This window comes from Coccinella septempunctata, chromosome 1 (assembly GCF_907165205.1).
Source record: "Coccinella septempunctata chromosome 1, icCocSept1.1, whole genome shotgun sequence".
NCBI classification, from domain to species: Eukaryota; Metazoa; Arthropoda; class Insecta; order Coleoptera; family Coccinellidae; genus Coccinella; species Coccinella septempunctata.
The window spans coordinates 46,798,712-46,817,384 of NC_058189.1; the positions used below are offsets into that span (position 1 = coordinate 46,798,712).

Genomic DNA, 18,673 nt, shown 5'->3' on the forward strand with positions numbered 1-18,673 from the left:
ATATCCCTACTACTTCTATTGACAAATATACAGGTTGTCTGCAAACAAGTGCGAAGGACTTAGGGAGATGTTTCCTCGATGAAAATAAGCAGAAGTATTTCCTATAATTTTTTTTCGAAATCGAACTCCCTTCCAAGATATAGCCGTTGAAAGGCTGACAGTGTTTAATTTTTTTTACGGGTTCTAAAAAACACCGAGTCATAAAAATATACATAACTAGCTGACCCGGCAAACCTAGTTTTGCCATTTAAATTATTTCTAGGGTAGATAATAATAACTAACTCATCGTGATTGCTCGATTGGTCGTTAGAAAAAGGAATGCCTTTTTTTCTGTTCTGTACAATTTTTTTTGGGAATATTTTGTTATATAAACCTTGCCCTAACAATAATAAACACAACAAAAAAAAAATTTTCCAATTTGGTGCGATCGTTTGAACAATAAAGCATTTTGAAGTAAACCATAGATCCTCTTTTATTAATATATAGATAGATATGAAGCACTAAGTAGATGTTACTCACACAATTTTTTTTATCTCATAACTGTATTATTAGGAGTCGAAAATAACAACATGTATTTTAGCGGGAGGTAGTCATTACTATCATAATTGATTGACTGCTTTTACTTGAATCCAATATCGCTCATCAAAATTTTAGCCTCCTATGTTCAAGTGACCATGCACGAGCTTTCTTCATTTGGATTCTTACTAGTTCAATTTCACGGTTTGAGTTATGTTTATGTATCTTTATAAGCACTTGATCAGTATATTTTGCCGGTTATGACCTACGGCGCCGAAGCTTTAAGAGATCACATCTGCTAAGAAGCTTAGAAATAATACACAACGCAAGATGGAAAGATCGATGCTCGGTGTGTCACTTCGTAATCACGTTAGGGTACAAACACAGGGGAAGCGAAGATTATAGATTTAACTCTATAATCTTTGAGTGGAAGCAGATAACCCTCTTCTCAGTAGTCGGCGCTGACCAGCGCTGACAAGCTTTTAAAATTATTCCATGTTGGCGCTAACACAGGCAGGTTGAAGCTTGTCGCAGGCTACTTAGCCGGCTATTTAGTCGAAATTAAAATTCAATTCTTTCGAACCGGTTTTTCGAGCTGCTTGTATTGTGAGCAAGCGTGCCTTAATTGAATTCGATTCGTTTGATGATAGTTTGAATAATAAAATTGAAGACATAAGTTACCTGAAACTAATCACAAGTCTTTCATGTTCATGAAGTATGAGCTGTTTGTGTAAATTATATCAATTTTTGGTTAGGTGCAGCTCAAATATATTCAATACACAAGGTGTTTCTAAATTGAAAGTACAAACGAAGAGCCGATATTCCTTGAGTAATTTTAAGAAAAAAAAAGTCTCATTAGCAGGGGATCGCAAACGATTCGTTTCCGAGATACAGGATGTAAAGGTTAAAAAAGTTTTTGTCTTATAGTATCCACACTTCACAATATATTCAACTGGAATTTGGCATAAATATTATAATTGAAAGTTCACACCATGTGACATGCCAATAGCCGATGGCAAATCTATAGCGGGATGTTTTTTCTGGAAAACTGGTCCCCTGTTTTCCTCCAAAACTTTTTTTTGGTGAGCCACTGTTAATTTAAAAAAAAAGAAAAAAAAAAGCTTTGTTGCTATACTAAACTTTATGGTATCTTGTAGTTTTGACTCAACTACTATCTATAGAAAAATCCAAATTGTCATAATAGGTAATTCAGTAAGTAAGCTGTTCATCCATTGTAAGTTTTGAAACAACAAATTAAATGCCGTATCTTAATAATGAATGTGTTTTCACAATCTGTTTCGATACCAATTCAAAAATTCATACTTTTACACCATGTACCTCTAAACGAAACGTTGGCGATCCCACGTTCAAAGGACTTTTTGTTTTAAAGCACTCAAGGAATCTCCCCTATCTGAATGTTTCTTCGCTCATTCGAGTATATTGAAAAAAACCTTTCTGCATAATTTTCCAATATTTTGAATAAGTGATGATATTCTAATCTGAAGCGATTTATGGAATTAATACAGACTTTGAAAACTACCGATTTTAAAGCAATCTGAAAGTTTCCAATAGAACTACCAGCCACCGGTAAGCGGGTTTCCTGCTTCCACTATGTTCCTACACTTAGAAATGACGACTTACGGGCGAGAATAGGAGTCAAGAATTTTATCTCTACCAGGTGTCGATCAAGAGTCTACAAAAGAAACAGGGGAAGACCACTCACGCGATGAACTGAGGATATCAAGAGAATAACCACAAACTGGATGCAGAGCGCTCAAAATAGAGGTCAGTAGGAAGAATGGGTGGCCTATATCTAATAGTGGATGCAAAGGGCTGTTTGATGATGATATCCTTATATGGAGTTCAACTCTATCCTTTATTCACTAAAATACAGGATAAGAGATGATTCTTTATCCGACCTTTAATTTCTTGTGTGAAAAATTGAAAATATATACCTAATAATTAATTGCGGTATAATTGAAACAATGCCAGACACTTTTTTTAATACGTTCGTGTAGGATTTTTCCGTAGAATTCGGATCTGAGCTCACATTTTTGGTAATTCTAATACTAATAATAATTCTAATACGAAACCTTTGTATTGGAGGCACCAGAACGAGGTCAACCATGATTACGTCGACATATCTGCGTCGAACTACTGGTTGACTTCCGGAAGGTTGTTTCCTGAGACAGAGGGCTTCATGCTCGCCATCCAGGATCAGGTGATTCCAACAAGAAATTACATGAAATACATCGCCAAGGATGCCTCAGTGGCCGACGATAGCTGTCGTTATGGCTGTGCAACACATGAAACTATCCAGCACATCACCGGGGGATGTCAGAAGTTCGCGGGCACGGAGTACAAAAATAGACATGATGCTGTTGCCAAGATTCTTCACCAAGAATTGGCACTAAAACACCAACTTCTAAGTTCGAAAAAGGTTCCTTATTACAATTACCATCCGGATGCTGTGTTGGAAAATGAACATCACAAGCTCTACTGGGATCGCACAGTTCTCACAGACCGGAAAATAACCCACAATAGACCAGACCTCATATTGCTCAATAAGGATGAGGACAGAGCATTATTCATCGACGTGACAATTCCAAATAATAACAATCTTCTAGATAGGCACACTGAAAACATCTCAAAATACAGGGATCTCGAGGAACAAACCAGAAGACAGTGGAAGCTGAAAGATATCAAGACCATCCCTATTGTCATTTCATCTACAGGCCTGATACCGAAGAAACTACTAGAGAACTTGAGGAAACTTCAGTTGGACGAAAATATCTATAGAGTCATGCAGAAGGCGGTACTGCTCGGAACGGCGAGAACTGTACGCAAGTACATGGGGAATGCAGAGGAACAACGTCTGCTCCGACAGGAAGTGCGGGCGGAGCAGGAATCCAACCTACAACAGGGAGCCGAGGAGCGACCCAGACCCGACCACCACCACGAGGCCGAAAACCTGGAAAGGGCTCCAACAGAGCTTAATCCTTTTGATATCTGAGATATCTGGGATAAGTGAATTTTCCTCTGGAGAGGAGTGTGAAAGCCGCAAGGCTAAAGTCATACTGAGCTATTATTATGTGAATACAACATGGAGAAAATATTCCGGTTCTGATATTGATTTGTTTTAAAGGGTTCACCTATTATTTAGGGCTTTCAGCTTGCGAGCACTTCAAAGCTCAGGAGCTCCTTAGGGACTAGTAAACATTAGTTCAAACAATAATCACAATGGTATCGATTGAAATTCAATCAATCTTCTGAAACTCTTTAGGGTTTTCACTCCCAGTCTATTAAACTGATTTGCTCCTGACAAACTAGTTTAAGAATTTACACAGGAGCAAATCAATTATTTCAATTGCTTAATTTATTTTGTTTCAGAGACTGGGTGTAAAAACCCTAAAGATTTTCATAAAACACAATCACAATGCGTTTTCAACTCATATCTAACGCTCACCTGATTTTTTCTAGCTGCGATATGAAGAGGTGTATGTCCATTTTTCGCAACAGCATGTGGTGAAGCTCCTTTGTCCAATAAGAGCAAAGCCACTGGCTGATGATCGTAGTGAGCTGCCACATGTAACGGCGTAACCCCATTTTTACCTTGTGCATCGGGAGGAGCATCCCTCTGAAGTAAAAGCCTGGCAACATTCAAATGACCGTATTTAGCGGCCAAATGCAGAGGCGTGAATCCCTTCTTTGTGGTAGCCGTCAAATCGGCGCCATTCTCTAGTAGAACTGATGCAACCTGCAAATTCAATGGTCTCGTCATTTTTCCGGAAGTATGAAAGCGATTTAGAAGAAAAAATTAAAAATTATGGTAATCACCTCTTCTTGACCTTCTTTAGCGGCTATGTGTAAAGGAGTGTATAAATCTTTCGTGGTAGCTTGAGGTTTGGCCCCATGTTGGAGTAGCAACATAACAATATCTACATTGCCTAATCTGGAAGCCACATGAAGTGGAGTTTGTTCTTCTCTAGCTTTAGCATCAACAGCTGCACCATTCCTCAGCAGTATTCTGATTATGTCAGTCTGAGGTTACAGAAATAAAAAATTAGACACTTACATATTTAATAGGTTCAATTGAATAGCACTAATATTTAAACAATTGCTTGACTAAAATAAAAAATCGAAATAAGAGAAAAAATGACGAGAAAAATTGCTTTTATGTCATTTCATTTTCGAGATATAAATATTTTCTCTAGTATTCTTTCATTATTAAGCCGGCCCACACTCATGAATTCAATAATATTTTCAGGTTGATTTCAACTACCTAATGGAGTAAATTTTAGAATTTTTGTAACTAAGGAAAAGAAGTCTCGACTCAATGTAAAAGGAATTCAATTTTAGCTTTTTTCCTTAATTACAATAGTTCCAAAATTCACTTCGTAAGCTGAAATTCACTTAAAAATATTTATTTATATATTCTATCAATTGAATTTATTTTTTAACTAATTGGAATGTGTAGTTTAATAATGAAAGAAATCGAGAGAAAATACCTTTAAAATATCATTTTATTGAATGAAACACGCCCTGCCCTCCTAATGAATGATTTCTTTATTCTGTTTGTATGTCTCCAGTTGCTAAAAATTTTGAGTACAACATTCACATTATTCTAGCTCTTGACTCATTGTAACAGGAATTCATTTTGTATTAAATGCTGGTAATACAGTGAGTTACCATTTAGGAATCTCAATGAAACAGGCATGTTTTTTCGTACTTTGGCACAACATTAGGTTAAAATGTTGAAGGAGATCAGCAAAACGGGAAATTGGAGTAAGATCTTTGTTGTTTAAGTAAAAAACTATGCATATGCTCCACAATTCATAAATTATGTTCGATAGCGTATCTATCAAGGAGTACTATCCAAAAAACGGATTGAAAAAACTGAGGAACTTTTACTACATATAAAACACAAAACACATTTTTCTGAACCGCCATAACATAACATCATTCTATACCCGTAGGTACAAAATATTATCCATTTATTACGCAACACTCCCTATGGACATTTGCTTCAAATGAGATTAAGTCATTAGTATGATCTTATAGAACTCTAGAAGCCAAGCACAATAAAGGAAGAAGCAGTATAATTGAAGTCTATCAGAAAAGAAAGTGTGGGAAACTTTTCATGACATTCTTGATTCTTATTCTATTCTTCACATTACAATTACAATGCATCTATGAAAAACATACTCAACACTATAAATTAGAAAAAGCTTACCTGATTTGCTCTAGCTGCCAAATGCAAAGGTGTTTCCCCACGTACAGTAGGTATATCTGGACTAGCATCGTGCTGTAGTAAGTATATCACAATATTCATGCACCCCATAAAACTAGCAACATGTAACGGGGTGAGACCACTTTCAGTTGTTGCACTGATGCCTGCGAAATATATACGTTTTAATAGAAATATAATTTATAAACCTAATGTATAGAGTTTGCAATAAAAGTTCTGTTTTACGAAGTATTGACAAATGTCATTTTTATGCTTATTTGAATTCGAATGCTAAAGTTTCGGAAAGGTGCATAGAAATTGTCGAATGTACCATCTGAACACCATCATGGTATAGGTTCGTTCTGATCAATGTGAACGTCTTCCGGACATGAAAGGTAAAAATAAACAATGAGGTGTGAGAATTTTTTATTCTTCACAATAATGCTTTTTTATGTAGAGTTTCGTAAAAAGCTATTAATATTAATTTCTAGTGAGATGAGTGCAGCATATAATATAAGACTTAGATCTTTCAAAATCATCTGCTTATGATTTGTCCCTATTTTTTTGCCACTTCGATGAATTTTTTTTTTTAAATACGATGTTTTGCCCTTCGGAGGCCAAACTAATTTTTTACATACGGCCCTTTTTTTCTCAAATGTTTTTATTTCTTCTGACTTCTAATTTTCATCTCATCCAGCACCCGTCATTTCTGACATACATTCCATCGTTAATGTAGGAACAATGAAAATTCTCCCCTATAAAATACGGCACTAATTTTATTTTTATCCGAAAGAAATTTTATCCTAAGCTTTAAGAAGAAAGGGAAGAAGCAGAGGAAAGACAAGAAACATTGATTTCACACCTAATTAGACTTCGGTATAGCGATGACTACAAAGGTATACCTACATTATAAATTTTTGTTCTTTGATGTTTCTTCAAGTGAATCTTCATATTATATAACTTCAAGTTAGATTGTGATTCAAATAAAGAGTAAAATAAGTAGAAAATAAATGTGGCAATTTTTATACAAAATTCCAAGTGAGATACTCCGAAATATTTCAATAGTTGAATAATACGAGTATTATTTCCATTTCCAGAAAATTAAGTTATGTAGAGTTAAGTATTTAAAATGAATTGACTGATTTCACTGCTTCAGCGTTGTCATTTTGAGTTATTGGTTGATGAAATGTTGTTTTTATTCCAGACTTATGCCCAACCCTATATATGTGACAACCTCGGCGCGAACGCAAAAGAAAAACAAAGGAACATCGGTTTTCCTCGTATATTTAGAAAATGGTTTGTAATATTTCCGTTTGGAACCATTTTTCTATTTCACAAAATATTCAACCTTTTTATTTCGTTTCTTTGCCGTCTTTGTGATGCCAATAGCATACATCAGGGTGTCCCACGATGGGTGACCTAATAGACGTTTACGAAGAACGGATCAAAGGATTATTCTGAAGATTTTGGTTCTAGGGTTTGCGTTTGTGATCTATCTGACTAAAAAATGTTCAATGTTGCCACGACGCCGCTTCTATCATTAATACTACAAACTTCGTTATTTCAAACAGAATACTATATTTATTATAAATTTTTTCGCTTCTCTAGCTCCATCTGAGTATTTATGTCTAGTACTTTCCTATCCCTACTCCTGATACTTTCGGAGATATTAACAAAAAAAATACCAAAAACAAGAAAACAAATTTTGAAAATGGATCACTGAGATCCTGGGGATAAGTTTCGTATAGAAAAAACTCGATTTGTGATCTACAGGGGGATCAACAGCAAAAAGTTGATTTTTCTAAAGAAGCACCCTATTTTTCATCTGATATTTTCAGAGAAAATCCGAATACGCATCTTATGATATATCATATATTATATCTCTTCAAAACTCTACTCACTCGCTCCATGTTTCAGCAGAAGTTCAACCATCTTTATCCTATTCTTTTTACATGCAATGTGAAGGGGAGTGAATCCATTTAGCGCTCTCGCATTCGGATCTGCGCCTCTTTCCAAGAGCAATTTTGCAACTCTTACATGACCGCAATGGGCAGCTACATGAAGGGCAGTGAGGTAGTCAACTGTGACTTCATCCACAGGAGCACCATGGTAAAGAAGAATTCTTGCAGCATCTACATGTTCTCCTTGAGCTGCCATGTGTAAAGGTGCCAATCCATTCTATGAAATAAAATATAAATCAATAGTGTACTTTACGAACTGAAAAAAAATCTAGTAAAAATTGCGAAAGCACCGATCCAGGTAATAAACTCGCTAGTCGCTGCTTGTCTCTCCAAAGAACAAACCGATTTCTAAGAAGATACCTAGTTGCGATCTACTTAAAAACTAGGAGATGGCTCTGAAATATAATTTGGCAAGTTCGTTCAAAATTTAATTGTCATTATTTGAGCTTTCTTTAATTTTTTAATAGGATCCTCACCTTATTTCGCAAAATAGGTACTTAGAAAAGAATGGATTGGATTCTGCCCATTATCAAATTGATCTCTTATGAAAAACCTGAAAATTGGCTATTTTCTTGCATTTTTCTCCTGGGTGTTGGACTGTTTAGGTACTCTTACACTATTCTACCTGTCATTTCGTTATCGATGGAAATTTTGATGCGAAATTTCAGGATCACATAGTACTTACTCGATAAGAAATTCAACATGAGGTATCGCAATTCCCCTCATCCCTTTTCCAAATCAAGGGGTTGTGCTCACCCCCGTTAGGGCGTTGCTGTTCCCCCTCGAAACAGAAATTGACGGGTACAAGCGATTTTCCACATTTTCCTTTCAAAGCCGGAAAATCGAGGTGTTAAGTTTTCGTTGGACGCCACTGTATAGAGCAAGTCAATAAGTCATTGACAATGTTATTCCTTTGTCGTCAGACTCAGTCTCATTGGACACGCTTGGGATCAGTTACAAAGATCTTTGCATTCTCATTAACCACCTCCACATACACATCGAGAAGTCATAAGGCTTTTACCTCAACTCTTACTGAAGTTAAGCAATATTCTTACTGAAGTTAATTTTGTCTATTTTTTGAGTGAACTGATTTTGTATTATAAATACTTAAGATAAATTTGCATGTTTAGAGATATAGGTAAAAGAACGAGTAAGATAACTGAGTGAATATTCATATCAGGTACTCATATTTAAAGAATTAGTAAAAAAATGCAAACGTTTGAATACTTGTATGTAATACCTATCAAAGAATAAAACTCAGTGAGTCTAACTCCTTCACGTCTATGGGTACTGATAACTGTACCGAAATGTTGTTGGGTTTTGAAATTCACGTAACCCACTTTCATTTTGAGATTATCATTTAATTTGATCTATTTCATAAGGAAAAGCCTGTGGATAGGTACCTTAGTTTTAGAATGCATTGGTGCTCCGTTTTCCAGCAGCATATCTACGACCTGGTCATGGCCGGATCTGGCAGCACAGTGTAGAGGAGTAAGCCCATCTCTCGTTTTTGCCTGTATGTCAGCACCTTTCGCAACTAGAAGTGACACCATATTGATTTTTCCCCATTTGCTGGCTACGTGTAGAGGTGTTATATTATGTTTGGCAGTGTAGTTCACGTCGGCTCCCTTATCATATAACAAAGAAGCGACTTTGTCGTTTCCGTAGTGGGCAGCAATGTGCAAGGGAGTGAATCCGCTCTTCGATGTAACGTCTGGATTATGTTCATTCTGAAAGAGGAATTTTAACAATTATATCTTCATTCTTTGTCCCAGATATACGATTTATACATATAGAGTGTTTTTCAAGGAACGTCTTTTATTATTATCATTATTACTATTATGCAAAGGTGAAGAATTGAGGCCAAGCCAAACGAAAAACACGTGGTTTGTGATAAAATGCTGCCTTTGCGGAGAAACTCTCATTCCTCAGCTGGTAAGCATGACCTCGAAGACGGTCGTCCAGGTTCAACGAAAAAGTTGTGCAGAGCACGGAAGGTTATGATAAGATCACCACGTAGCCTCCTGTCATCAAACATGGACAAATTCATTATTGACAGTCTTTCACCCAAACGTAGCGCTGGATACCCTAGGGTTGACGAGTTGCCCGTCGTTGGACGCTTCCAACATTGCTGAATCTCTACTCAATAATAGACCCCACACAGGTTCTACAAACTCCAATATGGGTCTCACCTAAATCTTTTAGGGGGTATCACATCTACCAGAAGCTTTCTGAATCATGAATAAGGTTCTTTTGGCATTGTCTACCGTTTGAAGAATGTGGTCGGACCAACTTAGGCTCTCTGTCACAATAACACCAAGATCGGTATGACTACTACAAGTAGCAATGAGATTGTTGTTCAGGAAGTACTGACGACGGGGATTGTGAGCAACCAAGTGCAACACACTTCTCATAGTTAAGAGGCAACTGCCACTGCCAGCACCAACGGTTCAATCTCGGGTTCAATTTCTCCAGGTCTTCTTGGATCAGATGGGCTGACACGTTGGACGAATAATTTGGTATCGTCGGCAAATTGACAATACCGAAAATTGAAGATCTTTAGTAAGTCAGAGATGTAGAGGAAAAAATTAGTGGACCGAAACTACTTTTCCAACAGGTGTCGCCGAATAGAAAAATCTATTGACAAGAACCTGGAATAAGGTTTGATCGGTGAGAAATCCTTCAATCCATGAAAGTATGCGGCCACAAATGAAAATGTTCGAGTAGAAGAAGATCATGTGGAGTACGATCAAATACTCGAAAAAATCCAGTCAACAGAACATCCTTTATCTAAAGACTCAGACCTGGAATTAGTGCATTCAAGGAGATTAGTAATGCTTAATCTGCCAGGAAGGAAGCCTTGTCGACATTTGGGAATAAGGTTGCTGCTAAGTGCAAATTGGAGGACACTATTCGAGATAATTTTCTCGTATAATTTTGCCACAATCGGTACCAAACTAATGGAATTTTTGTTCAAATGTTGAAATGAAAATATTATACAGGCACTTTTTTGATAGCTATCCAGTGGCGTACTATGATTTTCTCTACAGGTTTATTTGCTGAGCTATAACATAAAGTTATGTTTTTTCTTATGAAAACAGTAGTTTGAAATGAAATAGAAAGAATCGCCATTTTTATGCTGTTTCAGAAATATATGACACATCGCCCTCAGTCATTTTAAACTACTGTTTTCATAAAAAAAAGACATCTTTATGTTGAAGATCAGCAAATATACCTGTTGGAAAAAATCATAGTAGGCCACTGGATTGCTATCAAAAAAGTGTCTGTATAATGTTATCATTCCAACATCCTAGCTCAAAGAGAAACGGAGATAATGACCAAAGTTGAAATTTAAATTTTGACCTATAACTCGAAACCAAAAGAAGATAGACTAATGCAGTTGATGGCATTATTAGTTTCTCGAAAAAAGACGACCGTAATGTGCCATGCAATTTTCTCTATCTCGTTAGGTTGAAAAAGTTGGAGTTCAGCTATCACCAATTTTGCCCACCCTGTACATTGGCGTTACAAGTGCATTACGTCAAGAAGAGGGAAGGCAAGATGTTAATGTGCGATCATAATAGAAAGAGCATAGGAAAATGGTCTGGCACATTCTTAAGTACCAATACTAGCAGAGTTAACATCGGCATCAGGAGAGGAGTTAACATTGAGAGCAGAAAGGTGGGCTTCAACGACTGCAGGGCTGGAAGTAGACTCAGTTTTTCCTGTCAACTTTTCTTTTAACCGAAGGTAGAACTCACCCAAATGAACCATTTCACCACAAATGGCTCAAATAAAACATTTGAGATGGCGGAGCTGTCATTCCATCAAGTCATAAAATAAAAAATAAATATAGTAATACAAATATTTTCGAAATTTCCAATAATATTCAGCTGTACGTTTCTTAATTTGTTTTATTGATGCTCGACCATGCGTTCCACTTATCAATCCTCATTGACAGAGAAAGAGAGAGAGTGAATCATGAGTCATTTGATCGTATCGACGTGAATGTGAAGCACTCGACCAAAAACAATGCATGTTACAACTGAATATAAAAAACGTCAAAACTGTGTCATTAGGTCTTCTTGGCGTGAATCTCGCGAATCCAAAATCGATAACGGAGCGGAACCTTTGCTGCGGTATTATTTCCTGCGCTTCAATGAAGATGAAAATATTGCTATTGTCCCAGGTCGAACCACTTCTCAAAGAAATGTAAATTTGCGGTTAAGTTTTATGCTATGGTACACTAATAACGGTTTATTCAGTCGATTCTACAGTTCATTTCTCCGTGAACATTCCTGCCGAGTTCTGTATGTCCAGAAAAACTTTTCTTCGAATAGATATTGTGCTAGTATGACGACTTTCTTCTTTCTCGTAGACCATTGAACTCTATTCCGTTTTCCTGCAAAAATCTTTCAGATCGAGGATTTTGATATTTTCCACAGCATAGAAAATTTTCTATATTCAACGAAATGGCAGAATTTTGAGCATTGTAATGGGTCGATATACAGGGTGTGAATAAATAGTTGCGACAAGTTTGAATGCACTGTAAAATTCTGTAAATTACCGCTGCTTAGTAACGAAAGTTAATATCCTTAGATCAGTTTCAATTTACATTTTATAGTTAATAAGAGTCAATAGTCAATAGAGTTTCAAGTTTTATCGAAAAGAGTTTTTTGTGATAAATTCATATTACCAACTGTTTCTCCTTCAATTATGTTAGACGTCCCAAACGAGACATTTGGACGGTTGCAGTAAAGAAACGGTTTGATATTTTTCCATTCCGTTTTCATAGTCGTCTGTTATAAGAGTTCGATTTATGAAAAAAAATTCACAGAAATCCTTCTAAAATTGTGTTTATTCTGAAAGTGATATTCAAATTAGGAATCAAAAAAGAAAATCATTGAATTGAGCACTCAAAAATACTCAGATGTGACCAGAAACCGTGGTTTGAAGGTTGATACATAAATGATAACACTCAGAATATTGCTAAAAGATAATAATGTTCAACACCCAGTATCTCGCTTATTTTTCGAAAACGGGATATATGTCATAAAGCAGAAATGCTTCTTCCAGTTTCATCTACAGGCCATATATTTTTGTCCAGTTTATAATGAAACACCGTGTATAGGTTATTCTTAACCTTGACTGGCAATCTAGGAAATTGTTAAATTTTTCACACAATTATTATGATACATCGAAGACCACAATTATATAGGGTAACCCATTTGAAAGGTCCACTGGAATAACTCTTTGGTAAAAGCCTGAATCAAAAAATGTTTCAAGTTCATGGGGACATCGAATGCAAACCGCAGACCATTAATCTGACCTTGGAGTTTGATTTCAGGGTCATTTCAAGGACAAGTGGACTTTTTCAATTGGGAAAATATAGTTTTTTTGCAGAATCGTCTTAACTAGTAATATATTGTTTCTTTATTTTTTGCCAAAAAAATAAATATGAAGTGTTTCGTGCTCACAATTCTTATTATGAAAATCTTCACACACACCACTTAATTTCAAGAATTGGGTATTCAAGCAGAGATAAATGAGAAATCAAAAATAATTTCAATCAAAAGATGCAAACAAGCAATATGAAATTCAAAATTATTAATGAATATTAACGGCATGCAGACAATTATTGAATTCTGAAAAAGTGTGGTGTACTGAAAAAGTGGAGATGTACTTTTTCAGAATTCAATAATTGTCTGCATGCCGTTAACATATTCATTGATATTTAATTCACAGACATTAATTCCACTACTCAATTCAAAATTATTTACTAATGCATTTGTTTGCAGCGGAAACAATCTCAAAATTCGGCATGCAGTGAGATTTCATTATAGCGATGTCAACAACTCATGTGTGCAGTTGAAAGAAAAATTCAGAAAATGAACTATGTAACTTTTCTTTTTGAATACAGGGTGTTCCTAAATTGAACGTACAAACGAAAAGGGGAGATTCCTTAAGTGAGTTTGAGAAAAAAAAATCCCATAAACATGGGGTCGCAAACGTTTCGTTTTCGAGATACAGAGTGTTGAAGTTTGAATTTTTTTCAAGTTTTTTTCTCATAGTATCTACACTTCACAAGATATTCAACTGAAATTTGGCATAGATATTACATTTTAGAGTTCTCACCACGTGACATGGCAATTTCGATAGAAGATCTACAGGGTGATATTTTTTCTGGAATACTGCCACTTGTTCTTCTGCAGAACTTTTTTTTGGTGAGCAACAGTTAATTTGAAAAAATGTAAAAAGAAGATTTGTTCTTATACTAAACTTTTCGGTCTCTTGTAGTTTTGTCGTATCTACCAACGATTTCGAGAAAAAAAATTTTGAACGATTCTCTCGAAATTCTCGATGATAGGAAGGCCAGTTTGTAATCTGTGGTGAATGAATCGTTCAAAATTTTTTTTCTCGAAATCGTTGGTAGATACGACAAAACTACAAGAGACCGAAAAGTTTAGTATAAGAACAGAGCTTCTTTTTACATTTTTTTCAAATTAACAGTTGCTCACCAAAAAAAAGTTCTGCAGAAGAACAGGTGGCAGTGTTCCAGAAAAAATATCACCCTGTAGATCTTCTATCGAAATTGCCATGTCACGTGGTGAGAACTCTAAAATGTAATATCTATGCCAAATTTCAGTTGAATATCTTGTGAAGTGTAGATACTATGAGAAAAAACTTGAAAAAAATTCAAACTTCAACACTCTGTATCTCGAAAACGAAACGTTTGCGACCCCATGTTTATGGGACTTTTTTTTCTTAAACTCACTTAAGGAATCTCCCCTTTTCGTTTGTACGTTCAATTTAGGAACACCCTGTATATTCAGAAGGAACGCATAACTAAATGATTCTAGGAGAAGTAACTTCAGGTTCATTATCAAGACAATTTTAGGAATGAAACACTTCATATCTCCATAAAAATTCATTTTATGAAAAATATGCAGAAATCGATGTTTTTAGTTAATCACGAAAATCAATATTCTCCAAAAAAATTTATACCTATTCCCCATTCTAAAAATCTATATTTTACCTTGAAATGACCTTGAAACCAAACTGCAAGGATTGAGGTTCTTTCCAAGGTTTTATTTCTGTGGATTTCTTGAGACGAATCACCCAATATATTGGATTAATTCATTTTTCAATAAACATCTCTTTATCACTATAAGAAAAACAAAATTATGTGCCATTTTGGTTGGCTTTCAGATTTTTCCTCAGTTCTTATATAATATTGATCGAAAATGATGTCCGTCCTACCTGTGAGCTCGCAAAATTCTGATCAAGTATTTTATTTACCATTCTGTTCCAATCAATAAAACGCCAGAATGATCGTGTTATAAGTATATAAATAGCTACTTTATGACACTCAAAATGTGGCGCCGAGAACAATGTTAGATTATCCAGCGATTCGTTTTTCAAGGAATCGCACATACATAATGCATTTTTTTCATCGCTATCGCAAAATTCTCAGTGAGGGAAAATTTGTTGATGCACCAGGAATATTGGCGGTACACTGGTACACATAAATTACATATACACATTATGGCTAATGATGGGGACTTAGGCACTTATGGACCGTAATTATTATTATTATTATCATTACACATAATAAGTACTGTCGCTAGCAATGTTATTAAATTCAAAATCATCAAATAATGATGGTCATAAAGAATAAATCTGAGAGTACAGAAATTGTAACCAAATAAGATATGGCAGAAAAATGCTCGACTAAACGCAGGAAATAAACGCGAGCACGTCTATTTCACCTTTTTTTACTTTGTATACTTTGAAGGCTTTGCATAAAAGCAACAGGAAGAAAGGGGCATCGTTTAGAGTTTACTAATCTTGAGAATAATAGTACATATTGCAATCAGTTTAAAAATCTTCCCACAATGAAATTATTTCAATTTCAATTTTACATTGATTTACAACTATAAAACGTACATGGATGTAGCATTTATTACTAATTAACATACAAAATGGCGAATTGTAAAATTCATTATGAATTCCTCAGAAAAAAACGAAACATCCCTATTTTAAGAATCCTTCTTTTTGTTCCATTGAATATTTATGACTATGTCCTCCAATTCACGCTGCATATAAACCGTCAACACTATTGTGGTTGTTGTGGTTTGTAGAACTTTGAGCAATCGATACCTTGTGTGTTCTGCTATAACCGTAGATAACCGATATGACCTAGCTCGTAATAAATTATCATGATTGAACGTGAATCTCGCTCACCTGCAGTAGAAGTGCAGCTGCCTTGACATCGTCCTTCTTTGCCGCTATATGTAGGGCAGGCAGTCGAACTTTTCCTCTAGTGTCATTTTCTAGCAACACTGCCACGACTTTGTCATGCCCTTGTTGCATAGCTACGGCTAGAGGAGTGAACCCATCCTGTAAAGTGAACGTACAATTGAAACGAACAGAAAAGATTAATTATTTTATTATTTACTGCTCCAGATAAAATAAAACACACATACAAGTCGAAGAGGGATGGGTGTGCAGTTGCAGATACCATGGAACATGAAGGCCAAATCAAGTTCATTACATTGCGAATTTGATTCAGCAGGACCTTTTTGGAAAATTGTGTGTGTTTTATCTCAGAATCCGGTCCTACGAAAATCACAGCATTTGGTACACTGGAGATTTATGATAATATGCGAAATCTCATAGCTATACCTATTTTGGCGATGGACTCCCTTGGGACACTTTTTATAATGTCTATGGAACCACTGAACAATAACCGCGAATTTGAGTTCCTTGAAAATTGTTGAACCGTTAGAATGCCCATTCAATCGAAAAACTGTGTCTCTTTGAGATTTTTTCATGAAACGCAAAATTTTTAATGAAAATCTAAAAGTGTAAAACTTATACAAGTAGATTTTCATACAAATCGCGAATTAATCACATTTTTTTTTATTTTTCTCAAAAATTGCCAAAATAGGTAGCATAAAACTCCTGATGTGTTCCGAGTTAGGTGACTTTCATATGACCAATTTCTGAGATAAAATGAAAAGTCTATTTTTAGAAGCGATTTTCAAGGTGCTGTAATTCCGAAAGAGGGGTCCTCTTGGCAAAAATCAAAAATAAGGGTCTCATAATTTTGTATCAAGAATCTGTTTCCAAATGTTGTTTTGTTAATTTCGGGTCAGCCTGTAGAATATGAATTTATAAGACCACTGAAATTTTCAGTTCGTTTAAAATTTGCGAATACTGATACAATTTGCCTTCTCCAAATAAAAATTTGGTTGGAGATGTAGTTAAAATACAATATGCATCACCAATGATATAAGTAATAAGTAATACTCCTGTAAATTAGAATGGAAAACCAATCGATCTATTAATAACTAGTAGTAATTCATAAGATGGACTAACTGTCCTTGACATTATTGCATCATTATATAGATACACCTTTTTCTTCCTCGCATAAAATAATCGTCTCCAACTTATAATTTTGAATTATTTATTAGCTATATGTTGATCACAAAGAATTTATCAGTATTGAATAAATCAAATCATTTTGCTTGACTCTCCCAACATCATATTTAGTATTTAAAATTTTGGAAGATGTCATGAAAATATTGTAATTTCGCACAGAAAAAATTAATGAATTATAAATATGAAACGATACGATCAGTTTATCACTGTTGCATTCAAAAACAAAGCCTGTCAATTTTAATGAGATCGGTTCGATTTATCTTCATTTGTCCCATATGGGGTTCCTATTTGAATTCGATTGAGTAAAATTATTCTGCTAATCTAGTTTAGAGACTTTTAACACCCTTATTATCGTCTATTCACATCATGATATGTTAGGTCAAGTATTATGGCACAAAATTATTCGCAAGATGTCCATGTATAGAATGTTCATTTCATTTCTACAAAATTTTCAAATGGCGAATATCAGATTCTTTATTCTTGCTACTCATTTAGTCATTTAGCTGGTCAGTGATTTTTTGGATACAGAGTGAATAATAGGTATTAACGCACAATATCCTCTACGAGGTACGTACGAACCTATTATGTATTTTAAATGACAACCTTAACTTTCTGTGCCAGGAATCGGTAGACATTTTTTATCAACCATTCATTATTATAAGGTTTAAGTGCTTAGTAGTTATTTAAACAACAAGTGAGTTAAATGAATGTTTTTAACACACGTGTTGAAAGTATATAAAATTTTATTCCATTTTGCTTAGGATTGAAACAATAATAATTTACAGAGAATTATCTTATTTATGAAATGAAATGAAAGGTGTCATTGCTAGGGCTAGGGCAATTGATTATTGCTAGGGCATTATTAAATCCATACCAACAAGGACAATATGACCTTTATCATTTCATATTCATGTCATTCTATTTCACTTGTGGGTTAAATCTTAGTTATTTTCCTCAAAAGTGTAGAAAGACATTTTGCGAAAGAGTAGGTAAGGAACAATATTTTTTCTACAAGCGCTTGAAATATATAAATATATCCATTTCACGAAACAGATCAAACAAATTTGATTTGATTTTCATGCATAGAGACATGACAGAAAATATCATTTACTGTAAAATAGGTATTTTACAGTTTCATTATCGAATTTAACGTCACTTTAAGCTTAAAGCTTCCTTTACTGTCATTTTTAGTAGGGTTGAAGGATGCTTTAAAATTAAAAGGACTTTAGGTTTGATTATGAAATCGGTCGTTAGTGCAGGAAAAACGCCTACTATTCCTTTCCCGGATACATATTGCTATGGGTTGGATAATGGCGTGTTTAAACGTCAAAATGGAATAAAATCATTGAATATTATTTTTTTTTGTATTGTGAGGTCATTGACTTTGGTACACTTCAGTATTGTACCTAATTGATATTTTTAAAGTGTTATCCAAAATAAGCTCCATTCGTTGGGTATGGATTGATGAAAAACGAAAGAACGTGTTAATGACTATTTGTGTGGTTTTTATTTCGAACAATTCATC

The 18,673-nt window shown here is 35.0% G+C and overlaps 1 protein-coding gene across 7 annotated transcripts in view; it reads right to left on the reverse strand.

The window, feature by feature from the left end:
- The window catches only part of LOC123322683 (ankyrin-3-like), a 116,244-nt gene that overhangs the window by 30,237 nt on the left and 67,334 nt on the right, over positions 1-18,673 (reverse strand). For all 7 annotated transcript variants that reach the window (XM_044910665.1, XM_044910669.1, XM_044910668.1 and 4 more), the window contains exons 5-10: positions 15,949-16,104; positions 9,108-9,434; positions 7,645-7,921; positions 5,750-5,910; positions 4,354-4,557; positions 3,983-4,273 (exon numbers count right to left, since the gene is read on the reverse strand). In XM_044910665.1, coding sequence (XP_044766600.1) covers positions 3,983-4,273; positions 4,354-4,557; positions 5,750-5,910; positions 7,645-7,921; positions 9,108-9,434; positions 15,949-16,104 — 1,416 coding nt within the window. The remainder of the gene's footprint in view (positions 1-3,982; positions 4,274-4,353; positions 4,558-5,749; positions 5,911-7,644; positions 7,922-9,107; positions 9,435-15,948; positions 16,105-18,673) is intronic.